Raw genomic sequence first — 26,333 nt, 5'->3', positions numbered from 1 at the left:
AGATCTCACACACTTTTCCACCCAATGTGGGATAAATAGATACACTTTTCTTTTTAATATTCAAGTCTCCAAGTACTTCTAGTGGAAGGGAACTTTTAATTTTTAAATAAATTTTCCCTTGACTTAAGTTCCCACATTAATAAAGGTAAATATTTAAATAAACTTTATAACTTAACTTTATTGTTAAATAAATTAATAATCACAAGAGATTATTAAAATCTTTAGTGAAAATCAACACTAACATCAACATGATATTATTCACATGAGTTCTCTATTGATCCAAACCTGGCCCAGTTGACTTACTATAATTAGTATCCCAAAAACACACCAAAACACCTCATAATCGCTTGCAACTGAAATTGTCTAGGCCAAATATCCTCAAGATCCCTTAAATGTCATGGTTAGCCTATGGGACCATGAAGAAATAGGCTAACCACAACCTCATACAACATGTGCTAGAAAGGGGACATTATAATTCACCCTTCCCAATATTGCTTGTCCTAAAGCAGTGTCTGACAAAAGCATGACTTCGTCAAGCACCAGGATCCTATTGGGAGACCAAGCTGATAAAACAAAACATGTCAAAAAGGAGGGAAATGGAGGAAATTAAAATTACAACTCTCAAATTTGTCATCCAAGCCTATTCACAAGCCTAAATAAACTAAAGCGCATACGAGGTATTTTGAATATGAAGTGTGTATGGGGTTTTAATAAACAAAACTGCATATGGGGTATTAATAAACAAAACTGCATACAAGGTTTTAAGAAGACAAACCATGTACAGGGTTCAAATTAATAAAGTTAGATTAGTAATATGGACTTGTATGCAATTCATTTAACATTTCATTAGGCTTTTTAGTAAGATATAGACATAAAATATAACATTTAAGTATAAGTGGCATTTCATACTTTAAGATATATTTTATGTATACAATGTCAGGATGTTTGAGAGTGGTTTCACATCTCTAGGAGTCATAATGCAGATTCTAGGTTTTAAGAGACCCTATAACTTTTCAGACAGTCAAATTTCAGTAATCAGTAGGCTTGTATGATCATTCACTTTCTTTCTCTCTATCTCACGCTATTTGTCTCCCCTAAGCTCTAGACCCATCTATTTCCCTATCTCTCTCATCTTCTCTTCACCTCTCTCTATCTCACTGTCTCCTCGCTACCCAACCTTTAGATATTATAATTTATCAAACATAATCAAATTTTAATAATCACTAATCTCTTATTATCTACATAATCTACCTACCTTTTTGCACTCACCCCTTAAAATATTTATTTAAATATCTAGATAGAGAGAGAGAGATAGGTGAAAAAAGAAGGAGAGAGATATATAGATAGGCTAGAAAGATAGAAGTGGAGGTGATAATTAGAGAGAGGGAGAGAGTATGAAGGGAAGGATGTAGAGATTTAGGGGAGTTAAAAGTAGTGAGGGATGAAAAGAGTGGTAGGTAGAGAGAAGGAGAGGGAGTTTTAAGAGTCTAAGATAAAGAAAAATAGACAGGGAAGGAAGGAAGGATGAAGTGCGAAGGAAAAAAGTAGAGAGCCCTACCTTCCTCCCTCCCTCTTTCTCCCCCTCTCCCTCCCTCAACCCCTCCCTTCCTCCTGCCCTCTCACTTCAACTCTCTCTCAACCCTTCCCTTCCTCTCTCCCTTTCTCTCACATGGTATCTCTTTATCTCTAGTCTCTTCTTCTCTTTCCATCAACCTCTCTCTCTCTTTGAACCCTTCCCTTCCTCCACCCATCTCTCTCACCTAGGCTCTTTCTCTAGTCTCATACTCATTTTCCATCCCTTACTCCCTCTCACTTAGTCTCTACCTCTCTATCTTAGGTATCTCTCTCTCTAAGGTTAGGCTTCGGAGAGAGAGAGGTAATGATAGGGTGAGAGGAAGAGATATTTGGGAGAGAAAGAGAAAGGGAATGGGAGAGAAAGAAAGAGTCTTAGAGGGAAAGAGAGACAGACTTGAGAGAGAAAAAGAAGGGGAGAAAGGGAGAGAGGAAAAGAATGTGACTGAGAGACACTTCAGAGAGGGGGAGGGAAATAATGGGAAGGAGAGAGAGAGAGGGAAGAGAGAGGATGAGGGAGGGAGAGAGGGAAAGATGAAGAGAATAGGAAAGAGAGACACCTAAGAGAGAGGGGGGAAGAGAGACCTGGTAGAAGGAGAGAGAGAGAGATAGAGCGAGAGAAGGGTAGAGAGGGAAAGAATGGGAGAGATAGAGGGAGAGGGAAGATAGAGGATGGGGGAGGGAGGGAGGGAGAGAGAGAGAGAGAGAGAGAGAGAGAGAGAGAGAGAGAGAGAATAGAGAGAATGGGAGAGACAACTAAGAGAGAGGGAGAGAGATAGGGAAAGGGAAATGGAGGGGTAGGGAGAGATGGAGAGAGATAGAGAGAGGGATTTAATGAGAGAGAGACACCTAAGAGATGGGGAGTGAGAGAGATAGAGATAGAGGGTGAGAGGGAGAAGGGGATTGGGAGGGAGAGAGGTAAAAAGAGTTATAGGGAAAGAGATAGAGACTATATGGTGTCATAAGGAGTCATATGGTGTCCCACGACCCCTCAAAACACCATATGACCCCTTAGAACACCATATGGTGTCATTATGGGTTGTATTGTGTTCTAGCAGGTCATATGGTGTTTTATGATCCCTTAGGACACCATATGACCCCTTAATTGTCGTTAGGGGTCATATTATATCCTAAGGAATCATATGTTGTCTTGTGACCCCTTAGGACACCATATGACCCTTAAGACACCATATGGTGTTGTTATATGTTATATAGTGTCCTAAAGGGTCATATGGGGTCCTAATACCCCTTAGGACACTATATGACCCCTTAGGACACCATATGACCCCTTAGGAAACCATATGGTGTCGTTAGGGTTTTTAGGACACCATATGACCCCTTAGGACCCCATATAGTGTCATTGTGGGTCGTATGATATCCTAAAAGGTCATATGGTGTTATATGACACCTTGCGACACAATAGGACACCTTAGACCACAATTTGGTATCATTATATGATGTACTTATAGGTTATATAATGTTCTAAGGGGTCATATGTTGTTGTTATGGGTTGGATGGTGTCTTAAGGGTTCCTATGGTGTCTTATGATTCCTTTGGACACCATATGACCCCTTATATGTCATTAGGGTCATATTGTCTCCTCTAACCCCTTAGGACACCATTTAACCCCTTAGGAGTCCATATAGTGTTGCTATGGGTTGTATGGTATCCTAAGAGTTCATATAGTGTTCTATGACCCCTTAGGACACCATTTGGTGTCATTATGGGTCGTATGGTGCTATAAGGGGCCATATAGTGTTCTATGACCCCTAGGACTCCATATGACCCATCAGGTGTCATTACATGGGTCATATGTTGTTCTAAGGGGTCATATGGTGTTCTATGACCCCTTAGGACACCATATGGTGTCATTATCTATCGTATGGTGTCCTAAGAGGTCATATGGGGTCCTATGACCCCTTAGGACACCATATGGTGTTTTTAAGGGTCGTATGTTATCCTAAAGGGTCATATGGTATCCTAACGTACGACACAATATGACCCCTTAGGACTCCATATGACACCTTAGGACTCGATATCGTGTTGTTATGGGTTGTATGATGTCCGAAGACATCATATGGTGTTCTATGACACCTTAGGACATTATAGGACCCCTTAGAAAATAATTTGGTGTCATTATATGGTGTCCTAAGGGGTCACATGTTATTCTATGACCCCTTAGGAGACCATATGGTGTCATTATGGGTTGTATGATGTCTTAAGGGTTCCTATGATGTCTTATGACCCCTTTAGATACCATTTCTCCTCTTATGTGTTGTTATGGTCATATGGTCTCCTAAGATCTCTTAGGACACCATATGACCCCTTAGGACTCCATATAGTGTTTTTATGGATTGTATGGTGTCTTAAGAGGTTATATGGTGTTCTGTGACCCCTAAGGACACCATTTCATGTTGTTATGGGTCGTATGGTGTTATAAGGGGCCATATGGTGTCCTATGACCCCTTAGGTGTTGTCATGGGTCGTATGGTATCCTAAGAGGTCATATAGTGCTCTATGACCCCTTAGGACACCATATGACTCATTGAGACTCCATATGGTGCCTTTATGGGTCATATGGTGTCCTAAGGGGTCATATGATGTCTTATGACCCTTTAGGATACAATACGACCCCTTAGGTGTCGTTATCAATCATATTTTTTCCCAAGAGGTCATGTGGTGTCCTATGAACCCTTAGGACACCATATGGCCCCTTAGGAGACCATCAACCCATAATGACACCATATGGTTTTGTAAAGGTTCATAGGATGCCATATGACCCCTAAGGACACCATACAACCTATATCAACAACATATGGTACTATATGACCCCTTAGGACACTAGTTGGTGTTGTTATAGGTCCTATGGTGTGCTAAGGGATCATATGGTGTCCTATGACCCCTTAGGACACCATATGACCCATTAGGTGTTGTTAGGGGTTATATTGTGTCCTAATGGTCATATGGTGTTCTATGACCCCTTAGGACACCATATGACCCTTTAGGACACCACATGATGTCGTTATGTGTCATATGCTATCCTATGACCCCTAGGACACCATATGACCCCTTAGAACACCATATGGTGGTCCTAAGGGTCATATGGTCTCCTACGACCCTTAAGGACACCATATGACCCCTTATGACTACATATGGTGTTCTATGACCACTTAGGACACCATTTGGTGTCATTATGGTTGTATGGTGTGCGAAGGGGTCATATGGTATCCTATGACCCCTTAGGACTCCATATGATCATTTATGTGTCATTATTGGTCATATGGTATCCTAAGGGGTCATATAAATGACTCCTTAGGACACCATATGACCCGTTAGGACATATTCATGAATCCCTAGGATACAATATGACCCTAGAGAGGTAGAGAAGGGGAGGAGAGGGAGGGAATGGGAGAGAGATACACCTAAGAGAGGAGGGGAGTGAGATAGAGAGATAGAGACTGAGAGGGAGAGACAAGAGATAAATGAGAGAGATAGAGGGGGGGAGAGAGAGATGGAGAGATAGAGAGAGGGAAATAGAGGGGGAGATAGAGATAGAGGGTGACACAAAGAAGGGGAAATAGAGAGAGAGAGAGAGAATGTGATAGAGACACCTAAGAGAGAGAGAGAGAGATAGGCACTGAGGGAGATATAGAGAGATATAAGAGGTGGATGGAGGGATTGAGAGAGAAAGAGAGACCTAAGAGGTGGAGGGAGGGAAGGAAAGATAGAGACCTAAAAGGTAGAGGGAGGGAAAGTGAGAGAGAGAAAGAGAGGGTGAGAGATAGAGAGAGTTTGAGTGAGAGGGAGGAAGGGATGGAAGGAGAGTAAAAGAGACTAGAGAGAGAGAGAGGTTTGAAGAGAGGGAGAGAGGGAGAGAGTGAGAAATAGAGGTAATGAGAAAGGGAGAGAGGGAGGTGGAGGAGAGAGGGAGAGAGAGAGAGAGAGAGAGAGAGAGAGATGAGAGAGAGAGAGAGAGAGAGAGAGAGAGAGAGAGAGAGAGAGGAGTGAGATAGAGAGATATAGGATGAGAGGGAGAGACTTTCAAGATAAATAATGGGAGAGAGAGAGAGAGAGAGAGAGAGAGAGAGAGAGAGAGAGAGAGAGAGAGAGAGAGAGAGAGAGAGAGAGAGAGAGAGAGAGAGAGAGAGGAGTGAGATAGAGAGATATAGGATGAGAGGGAGAGACTTTCAAGATAAATAATGGGGGAGAGAGAGAGAGAGAGAGAGAGAGAGAGAGAGTTAAGTGAAAAAGAGAAATGGAGGGGGGGAGTTAGGGAGAGAGTGGGAAAGAGATACACTTTACAAAGGAGGAGAGTGAGATAAAGAGATAGAGGCAGAGAGGGAGAGAGACTTAAGAGATAAGGAATGGGAGAGAAAGAGAGGGAAAGAGATTAATAGAGAGAGAGAGAGAGAGAGAGAGAGAGAGAGAGAGAGAGAGAGAGAGAGAGAGAGGGAGGGAGAGAGAGAGAGAGAGAAAGAGGGAGAGAGAGAGAGAGAATGAAAGATAGAGACACCTGATAAAAGAGGAGAGAGAGAGATAGATAAAGGTTGATAGCTAGAGACTTGATAGAGAGAAGGAGAGGGACTTGAGAGAAAGAGAAATGGAGTGAGAGGGGGAGAGAGAAAGAGAGTTAGAGGGAAAGAAATACTTTATGTAGGAAAGGAAAGGGAGGGGGAGGGAGAGGAAGAGAATGAAAGAGAGAGAGACACCCAAGAGAGGGGGAGAGAGTGAGTGATAGAGATGTTTGAGAGAGGGAGAGAAAGAGAGGGATAGATGAAAGGGAGAAAGAGGGCAAGGGAGATGAGAAATAGAGGGAGAGATACCTGAGAGAGGGAAGAAAGTAGAGAGGGAGAGGTCTAAGAGACAAAAAGGTAGGGGTTAAGGAAGAGAGAGGGGGAATGTAGGAAAGAGAAAAGAGAGATAAGGATGATACGAGCATCTTGATTATTGAAATTTGACTAAGTCTGAAATTTATAAGAATACTCAAAAAACTAGAATTTGCATTATAACTCTTAGAGATCTAGAACCACTCTCAAACATCCTAACAATATATACATAAAATATAACTTAAAAGACAGATAAATGCCACTTAAAATTAAAGGTTATATTTTATGTATATATCCTGTCAAAAAACCTAATCAAATGATAAATTAATTACATATAAGTCCATATTGATAACTTAAATTTTATTGACAAACAAATGCATACGTGGTTTACAAAATAAAACCACATATAGGGTTTTAGTTTCTAAACCACATATGCAGGTAGTACACTTTAAACCTCATGTGTGGTTTAACTTCGGTTAGGCTCAACAAAATGAGCCTAAACTTGTATGAGGTTATTTAAATTTGAAATACCCCATTCATGTTTTTTTCTCATGTTTTTTTGGGGGTGTGTCCACTTTTTTGCACACCATCTTGGTACACACACCCACTTGGTGAGAGAAACTTACAAATGCTAACTCCTAGAATTAACATATCCTTTAAGGAAGTAAATTGAAGAAACACATAGAGATGGGCTACCCATGAAACCTCATTATGATCACCTATAACCATTGCCTCTAGCTCCTTCACCATTTTCATCTTTGATGCATCATCTATCAATGCTTTCCATACCAACTAATTATTTGGATCATGTGATTGCACCCAATCAAGTTCCAAAATAATGCTAGTACCACCAAACCCAAACACATAGAAGCCTCTAATATTGATGTAATCATGGAATTCAAATCTCATCTATGATGCCAAACTGAAATCTGAAAAATTGCACTGATTTATACCTCATTTTGTCATCTCCAAAATATGCATTCTCCTTCCCCTCAACATGTGAGTCACTAATGCTAATGGGATATATGAACCATCCTCCTTCAAGGCTGATTTCCAATCAGCTGCTAACTTCACTGCAAAATCTTTTAAGAAACATGAATCAATAGAGACATTAAAACCCAAGTAAATCTTAAAGTTCCTATATAACATCTCATAACTAATAAGGACATAAGGACTATTGTTTAGCATTACCAAATCAGCATGTTCTTTGCACCTTTCTTGAGTGTCTTCATAGTGATCAAGAAAATTTTCTTCCAATATAGCTTGCTCATCAATGGTGGTTATTTAATCAAGTGTTCTCTAAAAACTATTCATGTCAAGATTTTTATAATTACAATCTACACCATCTTGTGAGACTTCCTCCTCCGATCTCAAGAGTTTATACTCTTGATGTTCTTCCCAATTCTTCTCAATATATGGGGTAATATGAGTATACCACAACTCTTCCAAATTTGGATATTTATTATTAGTTTCTAACGAAGAAGAGTGTTATTATGAAAGCCACATACAAACTTGATAAAGAATTTTTCTCATGGCTACAAACTATATCATCATGAGAAAATTGTTCATCAAATTTCATGAGCTCAACTTTTCATGTTCCCTATTGATATTCATAAGTACATTGTATCTCCTTAGGATAGGAAATATCAAAATCATCATACCTTATTTCATCCTTACCAAGTGAATCAATTCCTTCAATAATTTATATGATCTCCATAGCCCTATTTGCTCCTTATTCAATATGAGTGGATGCAATAGATGAGTAATTTTCTAATTTAGATGATGAAGAATGTGCCAAACTCAATTTGAAACCAAATTTATCAATCTGATTTTCTACTTCTTGTAGGAACACTTGAGTAATCTCCAAGGAATTATTTGTATTCATAAGCTCATAGGTAAGATTTTCAACTTCTTCTTTCCTTCCCAATGCATCAGAATATATTTCAATGAGATTGAGGAGATGGTCTTGATCTAAGAGAAGATGTAAATAATCTGATATCATTTTCTTCATAGCTTCCTTGGTCACTTGTAAGTGAGAATTTTCTTTTTCAAGTCCCATTTGTCTTCTCTCAAGTTGGATCTTCCAAAGGTGATCTTCAACCATCTTATGAGTGTTATCAAAATGTGATAATGTTGCAACAATCTTATTCTCATTGACCTTTGAGTGGTTCACCAATGTATGTTGCTTACTAGGCTTATGAACTCCATCTACTTCACATGATGAATTGCCAGATTGGCCTTGAAGAACTTGATTCTCACAATCAACTGCCTCTATGTTATCTTCTTAGCACACTTGTTGATCTAAAACTAGGGCAATGTTAGGACCAACTATGGAATTGTATTCATAACATTTGGTGTCAAAATACTAATATATAGGCTCATCTAATTCAACTATTCCACTAAGTGGGGTAGTGCACATTTCATTTATAAATAGTGGAAAAATATTGGAATCACATTTAGAATCATCAATAGTGCAGTGTCATAAAATTGCACCTCCTACAATTTTAGCCATATTTTAGGTCCTCACCTCAGCGACGACATCTTCTTCCCCAACCAAGACCTATTTCTGCATTTTCACCCCTTTCCCCTCTCATGTTTGAGCACTAAGATAGCCTCAAGACCCTGTCTGGGCCACAAAATAGGGAAGGATAGGGGCGTGGTGCCCAAATCCCCCTTGGATAGGGGCGTGGCACCCCTTTCCCACCCTCTTAGAGTGGCCCCAAGATAGGTCCCCCTGACCCCATTTGCACTTCGGGATCCTAAATCTCCCCAATGTTGGCCTTTTATGAGATGAATTAATCTTCAAGAGGCTTGTATAAAAGGGAGTTGGTTTTCTCATTTGCAAAAGAAGCAAGAATGGGAAGTGAATTCAAGAAAAGTGGATCATAAGAAAGCATAGGCGAAGATATACATCATCAAGAATTCAAGCATTAAAGTCTTCTTCATTCATCAGGAGAAATATTACAACATTCATTTGCAGGCATGTATGTGTTATAGGGTTTTGTCATGTTGCATGCCATTTCATATAACACTTGTGATTGCATTCAAGAAGCAAAGCAATCATCATCAACAAGTTCCAGATCTAAAAGGTATACATTTCAATTGTTTACATTCAAGCATTTGAAATTAATTTCTTTCAAGGTTGATTCCTCAACTGGGGTTTGACTGAGACAAACCCCTCTCTCTTTTCTGTGTGTAGGTTCTAGGTGCATAGCTGTAATTGTAGATTTGGGATTCATTTGCAGAGATGGAAGAATCATTTTCATTTCATGGATTTTGTGGAGGACCATGTACATTCCTACCACGGTCTCGACAAATTTTCTCCAAATTTGTAGGGCAGATCTATATCAATCTAATTAGCTCATATCCAAATTTACAGTGCAATCCCGCGACCCTGAATTGGTTGCTCCTCATTTCACTCATTTCCTCTCTCTTTTCCGCATAGTTAACAAGTCAACTTTCTCATTTACAAAAGAGGGTATACTACACTTCAACCCTTGCAATCCACTTGGAATTCAAATCCTTGTTTCCCTTGGATTTGGATCTAGTGAATTCAAGCTCCTCTTTTGAATGTAAAGTTCGTCCAAGTGAAAATCATCCTAGTGGCTTCCTTTCTCTCTCCTAGGTGGGGACTCACTAGGATCCAATTTTCTACTTTAAATTTTGGTGAACCTGATGTGAAACACATTAATTATGATTTCTTATTATTAGATCTGATTAATTGCAATTTGGATTTCAAATTTTCATTTGCAAGTTTGATCTATTTTCAAATTTTAGAGGTTAATTGCATAAAAACCCTAATTTTTCATTTTGAGGAAATTAAGCTTGTGAAGTGCAACATTTTAATTGCTTGTTTCAGATCTGATTTTTGTTTCTAAATTGCAATTCAAATATGTTTCTTTATTCTAAAAATTCAGTGGTTAAATCATAAAACCCTAATTTTTAAGATCTTTCTATTTTCTACCTTTGACTATGAATTTGACCGATCTAGACATCTCCAAATTAGTTGTTTTTCCAGATTCCACAATAATATCATAATACCTATCATCCCTGAAAATTTTGAAAAAATTTGGTTGGACTGTGTGCACTTTCACCATGGTCTGCAACTTTTTTACCACAATTTTAGGAGACAAAATGGCCTATGTTTTTTTTGCTTAAATCCAAAACATTGGTGTACTTTATCAATTTAACACCCTCTAAGGTGGACCAGAAATTCAATTTCAAAAATTCAAATTCAAATTCAAATTTCAAATTTCAAATTTGCAGTTCAAATTTTATTTTCCCTCCTTTACTAATTTTTTTATGCTTGTATGGGGTGAACATTATTCTTGTTTGATCATCAATGAATATGGAGTTCTTATCTTATTTTGCTAATTCGATTTTGTGTTACATTAAAGATATTCATGATGTTCACTTTCATTCATATGATAATAATTTAGTTCTCCCTTTCATTCATAGTTATGATTTACCCTCTCCCAAAATTAATCTCATTAATGAGGGCACATTGGTGCAAAAAGAGAATATGGAAACTTCTTTCAAAGATCTCCCTCCTAAAGATGAATCTTTGGAGATTTATGTTCCTTCTTCTCCTAAAAAGTACGTCCCTCATAAGGACTATTTGGTGCAAGGGGATGATATTATGGCTACTTATCCTAGTGATACTATACCTTATTTTCATGATCTTCCCTTTAAAGATGAACCATTAATTACATATGATAGTCCTTTTTCTAATGAGTGTCTTGAACATAAAGATACCTTAGAACAAGAGGATGATATTATTTCTCATCATAATGCTCTCTCTACTAAAAATCAAGAGACTAACAAAAATCAAATCAATTCCATTCATGTTCCTAGGAAACCATTTTTTTTTTCCTGATTATCATGTTGTGCCTTACACATATACTAATGAAGTAGTTGATGAGAACATAAGTGAAGAATCATATGCTTTCTTAGTTCCTACAATCCTCTCTTCAATTCACTCAAATATACCATCTCCTACCAAAGAATTTCCTAAAGAAGAACTCTTAGAGGATGATTGGGGGTCCTTAGATTTCACTCCTACCTTTTATAGAAAGTCTAAGATGCCTAAATTTCATATTCCACATTTTTATCTTAACATAAATCTTGAAATTGATTGTGACTCTTTAAAATTCAATCCCATTCCCCCTAAGAGTGAGCCTTCTTTTGAACATAGATGCAATGGAGAAATGTTTGAATGTGAGTGACAAAGTCATAAGAAATTACACTTTCCTTGGTCCACATCTTCTTCTGCATTGTCTTGTACATCCACACCTCATTCTAATTTTAAATTACAACAAGAAAATGTGTTGACCAATCTACTAAATTCCAAATTAATATCTCCTCTTTTTCCTAAGCGAAGAAGAAAATATAAACAACATTCTCAAATTCTTCTTTTTGTAAATATCCTCAAATCCATGGCCATTCTACTAATGAGTGTCAAGCGTTGAAAAAAAAAAATACAACATTACATTAATTTAGGCATGTTACAAATAGCATCTAATAATGAATGGCATATTCATCATGATAATTTAAAATAACATTCAAGTTCCTATTATGTTGCTCCTCACTATGTGACATAGTCTATTTATTGGGGGCTCCTTGTCATTCATGGTGGTACAATTTTAGGTGCAATCATACTTAGTGACCAACATGATAGTCTATTTATTTTTGCCTCTATGCTTGGGGGGAAAGAATATTTCTTTTCCTCTTTCTAGGGTTTTAGTGTTTTCTTCATGGAGTGCATTATTCATAAACTTGATGTCCTTTCTTGCATGGAGTTTTCCTTCATGCGAGTGCATGTTTGTTTCGTGAATGGGATCTTCTCTTTTCTTGAAATGATATGTCTATTATTAATAATCTTTGTTTTGAGAACCTTTGTGAAAATTCTTCTTATTTCTCTCTCTTTGACAATTACTTCTTATATTGCATAATTCATAAACTTGACGTCCTTTCTAGCATGGAGTATTACTTCATGTGAGCGCATGTATGTTCCATGAGTGGGATATTTTTCTTGCTTGAAAAGGTATGTCTATTATGAATAATATCTATTTAGAGAACCTTTGTGAACCTTCTTCTTCTTTCTCTCTCTTTTCAAATTACCTCTTTTATTGTGTTATTCATAACTTGATGTCCTTTCTTGAATGGGGTTATCCTTCATGCGAGCACATGTCTGTTCCTTGGTTAGGATGTATTCCTTGCTTGAAACAATACATCTTTTATGATCAATACCTCTCTATAAGTTGTGTAATTATTCTCATTGTCCTACACTTGGGGGGAAATGATCTCTCTCCCTCTCTCTTTCTCTAAGGATCCACTTTTCCCTATTGTGTCAATGGTGTGAGCTTTATTACTTGATGTCAATCCTTGTGCAAAATTGTTGGTTGTTTTCTCAAGGATTCTCTCTTATACAAGAGGTGTAAGTCCTTGACTACAGCCTCTTTTCCACTTGGTAATGTAAATCTATGATAAATTCACCCATCCCTCTTGGGGCTAAACGTGAGTCATCCTTCATCAAGAATCCCTTTCACCTAGAAATAGGAGGAAGGATTGCATTCTTGTTCTATTTTGCGCTTCATTCTAGAAGATGTTATATTTGTCTAAGACAACTCCTCTTGGGGTTAGATGTCTTTTGAATAAAGATCTCTTCTCCTCCAAGGATCATCTTTACACTTACAACAAGATATCTCTTTTCAGCTATCTTATCCTTGCTTGAAGAGTATTTCCTCTCTTGCTTGGATTTGTGAAATTGTTTCATAATGGATATCTTCTTTGTGATGAAGGTAGGTATCCTTGTTCTTATTTCCTTAAGATATCAACATTAGTCTATGTTTACATCTGAAGGGGGGCACCCACACTTCTCCTTTGTACTATACTTCTCTCATGCATTGTACATTGGGACATTATTGGAACCAGAGGGAAGCCTCTTAGAGCAAGATGTAATCACTTTTCTCTTGTACAATGGGTCATTCTTGGAACTAAAGCACAAACTCTTAGAGAGAGATGACACCACTTTTTGCAGGGTGATTATTCTCAGAACTAGAGCACAAACTCTTAGAGCCAGATATCACGCCTTTCTTGACACTTGTACTATATATTTTATATAAGTTGTAGCATACTCAGGCATAGAATCCTATGGGGCACTTCGAACCTCACTTTGCACACACACGCACTTGAGGTCGGGTGGAACTAAGGGTGTTACCACTCTACTTCCTTACATGGATCACCTAGACAGGCTCTAGGGGCTATATTTCCATGTCCTTCTCTCCATTGATCACCTAGTTTTAGGTGCAAGATGTCCATGGTTTCTCTCTTGTTCACCTTTCTTCTCATGGATCACCAAAGTGTGTATTCATGTTCTCTCTCTTCTTCCTCTCATGAACCCATAGTTTTGCTATTGATGGTTCATGGATGATGTCATCTATTCTCTTTTATGTGATTGCTTGTTTTTATGTGATGGCATTGGTCTTTTTGTCATGATTAGTTGTTGAGACATATGAGTATCAAGGTCTTCTTCGGCTAGTTGGTTTGTTGTCTTGTGTCTTGTCTTGTCATGTGTCTTTTGCACTTTATTTTTGTTTTCTGTGCTCTTGCATATGTTTTAGTGAGTTAAGATCCTAAGTTTAGGGGATTTTTTCCTCAAGATTAGTGACATCTTATACTCCTTGTGATCTTGCTCTGCATCTCTCATCTTTATCTCTCTCTTTCTTCTACTTTACCGATAGTAGTGGCATAAGCCATACTTCCACTAAAGTGGGGGCTAAATGTAGTGTCTTAAAATTGTGCCTCCTGCAATTTTAACCACATTTTAGGTCCTCACCTTGGCGATGACATCTTCTTCCCCAATCGAGACCTATTTCTGCATTTATCACCCCTTGCCCCCTTCATGTTTGAGCCCTGAGATAGCCTCAGGACCTTGTCCGGGCCCCAAGATAGGGTAGGACAGGGGCGTGGCACCCTTCTCCCCCCTAAGATAGGGGTGTAATACCCCTATCCCTCTTGGATAGGGGCGTGGCACCCTTCTCTCCCCTAAGATAGGGGTGTAATACCCCTATCCCTCTTGGATAGGGGCATGGCACCCCTATCCCACTCTCTTAGGGTTGCCCCATGATAGGTACCCCCGACTCCATTTGCACTTCAGGATCCTAAATCTCCCCGATGTCAACCTTTTATGAGATGAATTAATCTTCAAGAGGCATGTATAAAAGGGAGTTTATCTTCTCATTTTCATATAAGAAGCAAAAATGAGAGGCAAAACTCAAGCAAAGTGGATCATAAGGAAGGATAGGCGAAGATATAAATCATCAAGCATTCAAGTCTTCTTCATTCGTCCATTGGAGAAATATTACAATATTCATTTGCAAGCATATATGTGTGTTAGGGTTTTGTCATGTTACATGCAATTCCATGCAACACTTGTGATCACATTCAAGAAGCAAAGCAATCATCATCAATAAGTTATTGATGTATAAGGTATACATTTCCATTGTTTACATTCAAGCATTTGCAAATACTTTCTTTCAAGGTTGATTCCTCAACCTAGGTTTGACTCAAGAAAAACCCTATCCACAACCCCTTTTCATCTCTTTTTTGTGTGTAGGTTGTAGGTGCGTAGCTGTAATTGAAAATTTGGGCTTCATTTGCAAAGACGGAAGAACCCTTTTTGTTTCACGGATTTTGTGGAGGACCATGTACATTCCCACCACGGTCCTGACGACTTTTCTCCAAATTTGTCGAGCAGATCTATATTAGTCTGATTAGCTGATATTTGAATTTACAACATGATCCCGAACTGGTACCTCCTCATTTCACTTATTTCCTCTCTCTTTTCTACATAGTCAACAAGTCAACTTTCTCATTTACAAAAGAGGGTAAATCACACTTCAACCCTTGCAATCCACTTGGATTTCACATCCTTGTTTCCCTTGGATTTGGATCTAGTGGATTCAAGCCCCTCTTTTGAATGTAAAATTCCTCCAAGTGAAAATCATCCTAGTGGCTTCCTTTCTCTCTCCTAGGTGGGGAGTCACTAGGATCCAATTTTCCACTTTACAAAGAGTAACCATCATTTCATCAGTTTTGTCAAGCCTAACCTCCAAGTTACCCACAAAGAAACTAATGCAATCCATAACTAAAGAAACAATTGATTCTTCTTTGATTTATTGAACATCATTGTACGCATCTATGATAGAAGAAAGACATGAAGCTACTTCATCCTAATTTTTACAAGAATCAAGCCCATCTGAAGCAATTTCTTCTTTCCCAAACTTTCCTTTTGTGCCTTTTTCTTCTACAAACACCTTAACCATTTCTCCTATGCAAACGTGTTTAGGCTCCCAAGCCTCTTTGCAAGAAGAGCAAAGATTTTGTCTTTGTAGTTTTTTCTTACTAATATCTTGAATTTTTTCACTAGAAGAGTCATTTTCATTAACTTTTGATTTCTTTTTGAAGATGGATCTAAACAAACCAGGATGCTCACACAAGTAATTTAAGTGATCCAAACACTCACTATAACTTTGTTGCGTATTTTTTTACTTCTCATTTTATCTTTCACATCAATGTTTCAATTCCATCAATTAATCTTCAAAAGTGTTCATCTTCCTAAATGATAATACAAAACAACTTGCTACATTAATAAAAAAAATTATAATAATAATATTTATATGTTAACTACTGTTCAACTTCCCTTTTCCTTAATATTTCTTGGTATCTCCGTTCCCTATCACTGGCTCTCATAGAACATGCTCAAAATTGCCAAAAATTAACCTGCACTGTGAACCCACTTCTCCAAATAGCTTTAAACTAACATCAAGAGTTACCCACTTCGGAAAATTGCCTAAAATTAACATGCAAATCCAACTTGCTAACATGCAAAGCTCCAAAATGACATGCAAACATCTAAGTAATCTCAAATCTAACATGTAAAGTAAACCCACCTTCTAGAACTGATTAAAATTGCTAAGCAATCAAACCCACAAATGTGTACTGCTTGAAAATAGCATGCAAAAGAAACCTACTTCATATACTGATCTCAATTGTCATGCAACTATCTAGGTGTGTGAATAGAATACATGCGCTAATAGGAAATGACATGCAAGACATGCTCTAGTACCACTATAATATCCAGCGCTCTTTGTGGTCTGATTTAATTTTTTGGGAGTGTGTTTGTCATTTTTTTTAAATGTCCACAACGTCAAATAAAGTGTAGGTTTCAAAGACAATATTGTTATATTTATATTGAATGGAATATACTAGAAACTCTATAAATAACACTGCTAAAAATTACTGATTTAATCTTCAATATGCATTGTTTCTTTGAAATAATTACAACCTAGATAAAAAATATCATTTATTATCAAAATATTACATACCTACAAATTGTAGGACTAAAATTTTTTGTGTTGTTCACAAAATTTGTGTTTTTCAAGCTCAAAACCCTATGAATCTAGCTCCACAAGAAGGTACCTTGATAAAATATTAATGATAGATAAATATAAGCTTCAATATACTTATAAATGTCCCTAGAAATAGCAACATCAACAATTCCTACCTCTATAAGTTTGTATGAGAAAACTGGAAAGGGATGGCTAGCATAGAAAGGAATAACCAACTTGAAAGGGGACAATTCATAAATGGTATCAAATTAGCAAACAAAACACTTCATTCCTCCTCCAAATATACACTCCAAATCCTTTAGTAATTTGCAGCACCTGTATTAATATAGATCTCTACTAATCCAAATTGAGCTTCCTATGTGAAATCTCCAACTGATTCTCCAGGCTATATCTTGCAATAGCGTGAAGAATGTTGCTTATGAGGCTTTTTGTCCTCACAAACCTCACATAAATAATCTCTAACAAACAATATTTAAAAAATCTCCAACCAAGCATGTTGAAAATGAACTCTTAAGAGTCTTTTATAGCTTTTCTGGCAAAGCTCAAACACTTTTTCTAGCCAATGTGGGATGAATAGATGCAGTTTTCTTTTTAATATTCAAGTCTCCAAGTACTTAATCTGAAACAAAGCTTTTAATTTTTAAATAAATTTTCCCTTTACTTAAGTTCCCACATTAATAAAGTTAAATATTTAATTTAACTTTATAACTTAATTTTATTGTTAAATAAATCAGTAATCACAAGCAATTATTACAATCTTTAGTCAAAATCAACACTAACATCAACATGATATTATTCACGAGTTCTTTGTTAATCCAAACCTAGCCCAACTAACTTACTATAAATAGTAAGTATCCCAAAAACACACCAAAACGCCTAAGAATCGCTTGCACCTGAAACTATATAGGCCAAATATCCTCAAGATCCCTTAAATGTCCTAGTTAGCCTATGGGAGCATGGAGAAATACACTAACAACCACCTCATACAACATGTGCTAGAAAGAAGACATTACACAAAACATTTGTAAATGAAAACTAAATTCATTCAATTTGATGTGATTGTGAGTGTTAAATGGAAATTAAATAAATAACTAAAATTAAATGTAGTTACTCATCATGTAAACTCAATTTTCATAATAAATTAAAAATAACATAACAAAATTTTAGCTAATTATGTCGAGAGGCATATTACACTCACATAATAAAATTTAAGCTAATTAAAATTTAAGAAGTGTTTATGATTTAAAAAATTAAATTAAATAACTTAAATTAAATTGAGTAACTTAAACTAAATTAAATTAAATTAATTAACTTAAATAAAACAAAATAAATTAAATTGGATTAAATAACTGAAACTAAAATGGAAAATATAACATAATAAAATTTAAGTTAATTAAAATTTAACATTGTTTAAGAAAGTTAAATTAAATAACTTAAGTTAAATTAAATATCTTAATGAATTAAATTAAATAACTAAAATGAACTTAAATCAAATAACTAAAATTAAAATTGAAACTGTAACATAATAAAATTTGAGCTAATTATAATTTAAGAATGGTTTAAGAATTAAAAATCAAATAAAACAAGTTAAATTAAATTAAATAATTAAATTTAAAATGAAAACAAGATAAAATAAAATAAAGTCGAGTAGTAAAGCTCCAATATGTTGTTGTGAGATAAAACTAGCCGCCCGGTGAGGGTATGATCTACGGGACCAGGTTTAGGGTAAAATTAGAGTATATGCTTGCAGGAGAAATCCTTAGACAAAACATTCGGAATCTATTCCGACCTTCCATCTCGGGAATCTTGGTGAAATAATTCCCACAACACTCTCCTGTTGAGGAATATGTGTCTTTCCTAGAGACATGTCCATTCCGAAAGAGAAGAGCCCACTTGTTGTGGATGTCATCCATTATAATGAAAATTCTAAGATGGCCATTGCTTGAAAATTAAAGAATGTCGGGCATGCTTCTGAGTGAATTCTCTCTGTTAGCCACCCAAACTATGGTTTTCTGGGAGTTTCATGCATAACAGATGCCAATCTACCAATTATTCGTTCCTCTGGGACTGAAAAATCCCATTGCAAACGTGCCATTCTTTGACATCATGGTCTGATTTCTAGTATCGAAGCCCCCAATAGAAGCTTATCTCCACCATCTAATGGTAATGAACTGCAATTATGCGCTGCAATAATCATAGTAATTGCCAGGAGTATCTACTTAATCGCCTCTTCAATATCCACAGCGTTTGTATATTTCAGGTTTCTTTTCGAATTTAAATAGAAAAGAAATAGTCTATAGCCTTCCAAACACACCCTCAACAAAAAAGTGCATTTATGACAACTCAAAGTTTAGATTCGTATAATCTGCGATTATTATAAATTCAATAGTGTAAGGAGGAAGTAAGTTTGAAAATGTGTTGGAGGTAGAGCATAAGTATAATGAGACAGTGCATCTCTAATCTTTTATTCACTTTAATACAATATACAATACATTTATTCTTGTTTAAATTTATGTTCTTTATTTGTCAATAAAAATTATTCATGAATTCTTCTTATATAAAAAGGATTATTCCTTATATCATTTCATATAGATAGAAATCTAATTATTGTATAAAATATAAATTCATTATTAATATATTTCTATTTATAAACAATATTATGTCAAACAGTGACAATAAATTCCTTGCTGGAAATGAAATATATTTAAGCCTAAACTCATGGTAGCTACTTCCAATTCTAATATATCTCCAGATTCTTTTTATCATGCAATGAATACTACTATGTATATATTGTCCATATTTGGTTCTTTGACACTCTTCAACCACATGTATGCTTTACAATGCTTGCATGCCTATCTTTTCATTGATTTGTAATTGATTATCAAATTACTTTGAATCATCAAATCAATTTCTCAATTTACATGCTAAAGAGGTAGTAGGAAACTAAAGCTTGAATGACCTGCCAAGAATGTTTAGCAATGGTCCCTCTACATGCCACCATTGCCCTTTTGATCTTGCAATTTCAATGTTCTCATTCATTTGTAGGGTTCTAAGTTCCATTCCCATCAAGGTCTTTCAACACTACTATTTCTCAGAAAGAAATTTCAGTGTGGACTTAGCTTCATCTCTTGCACAATTTTGTATTCCCCTTCTCACGGGTTTCTTACTTTTGCTTTACTTCATTTTAGAAGCAATGCTCCTTGGATTTTTTTACATTTTTTTCATTATGTTCTTTAATGTCATAACATTTGACAATATTCCCATTTTAAAGATCTAATTTCTACCATTTTATTATGTTAAATTGGGCACAATGCCAATTCAATGGTATATTTATATAATTTAAGTGCAACTAAAACACATAGAGTAGTAGAATGTATCATGCTCAAAGAGGACATTTTCAACATGTGAATAGAGCTCAAGATCATATATTAATTCCATAATGAAAATACAACTGTAGCTCAAAGAAGTCGCAAAATGTATTGTCCTCAAACAACTCATTTCCATTATGTGAATAGAGTTCAAGATCATCTTTGTTAATTTCTTCCTCTAATTCATTTATCTTACTATAGAGATCTTGTCTCTTATCTTGGAATGTGAATTGAGATGAAGAGTCATTATGTCCTTATATCCAATTAAATCATACGTGGAACTTGATAAACACCTACCACTCCATTAGAAAACCAACCATATCTATGAGTGAAAAAGAGAAAACCCAATTCTCTATCCATAAAATAAAAATAGCAATTACTTATTAATCATTTAATTTTGAATGATAGATGGGAGTTATGCTCCATTGAGCATCCTTGTCCAATAGTTCTTTATTTTTGAGACATTACCTTGAGGGTCCAATAGCCCAAGCAACTTGGAGAAAGTAAGTCTTAACATGAGGCTTACCCCAATGGGCCTAGAATTCAGCTAAACAGAAAACATTCCAGCAGGCTTGGTTTCAAAGTTCCCACCAGAAATGCTAATTTTCCCTAGTAAAGGAGCACTAAAAGAAGAGGTGAGAAACACATTCCTCACTCCTTCCACAACAAGAACACATAGAGGGACCTTAGAAACCCTGTTTCCAAGTCAGACAACGATTTTGAGCAACCAACCACATAAAAAAGTTATATTTAGGCCAAGAAGATTTATTCCACACATGTTTCCACTGTGGAACTTCTTCCCCTCCAAAAACCTATCGAATAAGTTCCAAGTAACCAATAGCCACTAAGTACTTAACAAAAAATTATCTTCCCCAAGCCAAAACATCATGCCCCACGAGGGAATTATACTCTCACAAAGCAAGAATCTGAGCCAACTGCATATGAGCATCCTTAGATCCACCAGACAACCATTCACACGGGTCCTTCCAAACATAACCATTAGCCATCCCTAAATTTTGAACATTCTTATAATGCTCCACCTTAACTCAACATGTGATAGAAAAAGCATCACAGAGAGGCTAGAGGTGAGGGTGCATAGAAAGGATAGGAGAATTGCCATCCCAAGAATCCAAGAAAAAGAGAGCTTCAAATCCCTTAATGCATATCCAAAATAAACCTCTCTTAACTAGCTCAACCCCAACTTTTAGAGTATGCCAAATTAGAGATCTCCTTCCTTCCAAACAATAATAAGTAACATCCAGAATGTTGACTCCTCCAAGATACTTGTGCATGAGAATGCAAGCCCAAAACTGATTATGACAGGTACACCAATGCCAATATAATTTGACTACAAGATCTTTCCCATTCAAGATAGCAGAACGAAGGCCAAGACCTCCCTCCTTCTTCGGCTTAGACATAGAATCTCACTTAACTAGGCTCCATTTACAATTATGCATGTTACCACTCTAAAGGAATTGGCATGAGAGAGCATCAAATTCCTTAAGAAAATACACAGGAGCAAACCAAAAAAAGCACCTATAGACAGGAAGAACATGGGTCACCTATTCAAGAAGAGTCACCCTAGTAGCAGACGACAACCATCGATGAGTCTAGTGATCAACTTTCTAATGCAACTTATCCAATAAATCCTGCCAGAATAGTCTAGGAAGCCTACCAATAGAAAGAGGGATTCTCGAGTAGACCAAGGGTAAAGAGCCAATTTGAAACCTTAAAATATTGGCAATCCTTCTCTGTATAGCTTCATGAGTATTAAAAAAGTAGATAGAAGATTTATGCTCATTGACTTTCTGACTTGAAGTAGGTAAATAAATATCCAAAGTCCATCTAAAAGATTTGGCTTCCCGAAGACGAGCAGCCCTCAAAAGGACGGTGTCGTCTACAAACTGAAGATGAGATAGTGTGGGCAGCCCATGACCCCAACTCCAAAATTGAATCAAGCCCTAAGAAACACGAGACTTAATAAATCCAACCAAGCCTTTTGCCTTAAGAATAAACAGATAGGGGGAAAGAGGATCCCCTTAGCGAAGACCCCTGGAAGCACCAGACATTATCTTAAATTCTCATTGCCAATAAACATTTTTTTAAGATATTTTTATAACATAAATTGGGTTGTCCATTTACCCAATGCTACTTTCAAATTTATAGGACATTCTACATCAATTACAACGAGGATAACCATTACACGCCCATTACAACCTTGGTGTAAAATTTCTGAGATGTTAACTAAAATAAACAAACCACAAGAACATTAACAAAATTCACATAGAAAAATGAGAGCTTCAAGACAAATAATCAACCTAAGTTCAAGATTGTATTTAAAAATTGTATACACAAAAAATACTATTCTATATATAAAACATACTAAATTAAACTGATGTACCTTCTATGCACATATCAAATTGTACTCTCTAACATGTTTACTTATATACAACTTTCTATTGACACAACTCTTGCATGTCCTTCCGATGTAAATACTAATTTATATAATTGAAAAATCTATACTAAAATAAAAAATCTGTTAAAAACATTAAAACAGACAAATACAAAACATAGATTTTTCTTTTTTATAATAAAATAAATTAACAAAAATCTGAACATTCTTTTAAGCATTAAATATATATTGATAAACATCTTTATCAAATTTAATTAATTAACTCATATTTCTATTACACTAAGAAGTCCAAGATAAAATAAAATAATAATTATTCCTACACTCTAAAATATATGAAGGTATAATTTATTTTTTAAAACCTTAATGTATATTCCTTTGCATCACTCTTGTCTTCCGATTATGATAGATTTTATGTTCTTAATTTCATATTTTTTAAAAAGAGTTGACCATCAATATTCTTATATTCTCTATCACTCCTTTTAGTGGATATGATTTATTTTCATATTTTTTAATTAGTTCAGGTATAATTTTATTTTTAAACTAAATAGAAAACATAATACGAATAATAGTTCAGGCGTACAATCTTAATCTAATGGTGTCGTTTCAAAGCATCCAAAGATATTTGTGGCACTGTTCACTCTGCATTTGGAAGCAGAAGACTTATCTCAGTCGACATTAAAGACTTGACTTATCTCAGTCGTTCTGGTTCAGATGTCAACAAAGGTAAAGCAGAGGAGATGTGGAAAAAATGAAAGTGGGTTCTATTTCCATTTTCTCTGGAGACTTCGACTTCGAAATCATTAGCTGCAAAATTTCAATTCGTTTGCGTCGGATAAACGACACGACTTCTTCCCCTTGGGTGTTGTTTAAGAAAATTACAAATGCTCTGGTTATAGAAATGGAGATGAAGAATTTGATCCTAGCCATTACTATTATTATTGCAATGTATAATTGCAATTTATTAGCAGTGGATGTTGGAGAGACGCTTTTAATGGGTTCTTCTCTCTCAGGAAATCAGACCATTATATCAAAGAATGGCACTTTCGCGTTGGGATTTTTCAATCCCAAAGGAACGAATAATTGGTACATTGGCATCTGGTATGCAGAAGTCTCTCAGAAGGCCATTGTTTGGGTGGCTATCAGAGAGAATCCTGTCAGAAGCATGCCCGGGGTTCTCAACTTTTCAAGCGACGGTCGTCTCAGATTGTTTAACAGAGACGATCAGTTGGTTTGGTCGACTAATAATGGCGGAAAAGCCTCAGACGCAATTTTAATGGACTCCGGTAATCTCGTCATGCTGGATGCCCAAGAAAAGTCTGAGATTGTATGGGAGAGTTTTGCGCATCGAGGAGATACGTGGTTGCCGGGCATGAAGATGTGGAAAGGCATGAAGTTAACTTCGTGGAAGAGCTCTGTGGATCTTGCAATTGGGCTATTCTCTTATGGAATTGGCATGTCCCCCAGGAAAGTCACAGATGGTGATAATCTATAACAACAGTATTACATATTGGTCCAGTGGAGAGTGGACTGGTAATACTGCTACCAAGATTCCGGAGATGAAAGGTCAGAACATAGTCGAAAAGTCTTGTGTGAGGCTTTCTCTTTCAAGAATGTACTATTATTATTTCATAAATCCGACTTGGAAATTTCTCACGGCGCGGCTAGTGTTGCAGACGAATAGAGAATATGGAACTTACATCTGGATGGGTGACGGTAAATGGACTCTGGTTTGGTCGACACACCGGGGTCAATCCAGCGAGTATGATATCTGTGGAGCTTAAGGACTGTGGAATGCGAATGATGTGTGCAGTTATGTTGAGGGATTCACAGAGGGAACTATCGACAGCTTCCGGGTAGCCAAGAACCGATTCTTGCCCGAAAAAGAAGCTGTCACATACAATGAGCCAACACAGCAGAGTTGCCGGACTGCTTGTCTCAGCAATTGCTCCTGCACAGCCTTTGCTTTCGCTACTTCTGATCCTTTGATGTGTAGACTGTGGTTCGGAGATTTATTCAAAATGCGCGCTTCATCCAGTGCTCAATCGGTCTTCATTGGACTGGCCGCTTCTGAATTGCTGCATTCGACATCTAAGCGAAGCAGCAAATCCCCTGCACTTAGAGTTGTACTTGCTGCTACTGGAGCCGCTTTCTCTCTCATTTTGGCTCTCCTGTTGGCCGTCTTTATTCTGTGTAAACGTCGAAGGGTGCGGAAGAAAAGCATGGAACAGGACGTGCCAACGTTGCTCAAATCATTCACTTACAAAGAGCTGCGAATTGCAACCAAGAATTTCAAGCATTAGCTGGGAAGTGGAGCATTCGGCTGTGTGTTCGCAGGAGTTCTGCCAGACAACACGCTTGAAGTGGTCAAAAAACTAGAAGGTTCTGCCGGAGCAGAAAAGCAATTTAGTGCAGAAATAAGCACCATCGGGAAAATACAGCATGTGAATCTGGTGAGGCTCTGGGGATCCTACGTAGTAGGTTCTCGAAGGCTACTGGTGTATGCTTACATGCCCAACGGATCTCTAAATTCTTTTCTCTTCCACAAAGAGGGGGAAGTAGAAAAGTTGTTGGACTGGAAGACTCGGTTTGAAATTGCACTGGGCACTGCTCGAGGATTAGTTTATCTCCACGAGGAATTCAGGGATCGCATCATTCACTGCGATATTAAGCCTGAAAACATTCTGCTGGACGACGACTTTCACCCCAAGATAGCTGATTTTGGGTTAGTAAAGTCGGCAGGTAGAGATTTCAGCCGCCTCCTGACGACCACAAGAGGAACTCGTTGGTACTTGGCTCCCGAGTGGATCTCCGCCCTTCCTATCACTCCCAAGGTGGACGTATACAGTTTTGGTATGACGTTGCTGGAAATCATATCTGGTCGTAGAAATCTGGATCTGAAGGTGGACGAGAGCAGGTTGTACTTTCCTACCTGGGCTTCATGTCAAATTCAAAGGGAAAACAAAATAGGCGTTGTGGATGCAAGGATAGCAAGTGAGACGAATATAGAAGAGGTGAGAAGAGCCGCTATGGTTGGAGGACTATGCATTCAAGACGATGAGAATGAGAGGCCGAGCATGAGTGATGTGGTGAATATATTGGAAGGAACAATAGAGGCTCCTGCATCAGAAATTCCGAGGTCTCTACAGGTGCTGGTAGATCAGGTAGACGACTACGAAAGCGACACCTTTGATCAACAACCATGCACATCAAGTGGTTCCGAACCAGCAAATGAATAGGTAGTTTTAAAGAGCTGTAATTATAATTATAGGAAACGCTTACGTTTGATATAATCACGAAGCTCCTGCCTTGTTTTCAAGTGTCCAAGGAGTAGAGCATCAAACAAAGTTAAGAAATGTTAAAAACCATTATAAATTGTAAATTGTATTAGTATTTAAAAGCATTAAGTAAAATAATTTTACTTTCTAGTTCGATAAATATTAAGAAAATAAAAAAACTTAGTTGAAAATTTTGTTTTTCCTTTCATTATAATATATAAATAATAATCACGTACTTTTAGGGGAGAGGGACCAATAGTTGTACGGGGTCCAATAGTCGTTATAGCAATTGTGCATATAATATCCAGTCTTGCCACATATTTATACTATATAATGTAAATAAATAATCCACATGTAGATAAAAAAATTGCCAAATGTTGATCAAAATGAACCAATACTTGAACATAAGAGAACCTATAAATGTTATATAAAAAAGGCATAAATACACTAATTAACAAGTGAAATAG

At 36.8% G+C, this 26,333-nt stretch overlaps 1 protein-coding gene across 1 annotated transcript; it reads left to right on the top strand.

The window, feature by feature from the left end:
• The first annotated feature begins 24,277 nt into the window (after positions 1–24,277).
• LOC131859231 (G-type lectin S-receptor-like serine/threonine-protein kinase At2g19130) lies at positions 24,278–25,827 on the top strand. The gene is made up of 3 exons (XM_059212807.1): positions 24,278–24,318; positions 24,402–24,795; positions 24,892–25,827. The coding sequence occupies exons 1-3, from the start codon at positions 24,278–24,280 to the stop codon at positions 25,825–25,827; spliced, it is 1,371 nt and encodes a 456-aa protein (XP_059068790.1).
• Positions 25,828–26,333: the final 506 nt, after the last annotated feature.

This window comes from Cryptomeria japonica, chromosome 10, assembly GCF_030272615.1.
Source record: "Cryptomeria japonica chromosome 10, Sugi_1.0, whole genome shotgun sequence".
Lineage (NCBI taxonomy): Eukaryota > Viridiplantae > Streptophyta > Pinopsida > Cupressales > Cupressaceae > Cryptomeria > Cryptomeria japonica.
Note: the sequence above shows the minus strand (reverse complement) of the source record. Positions and strands in the feature narration are given on the sequence as shown.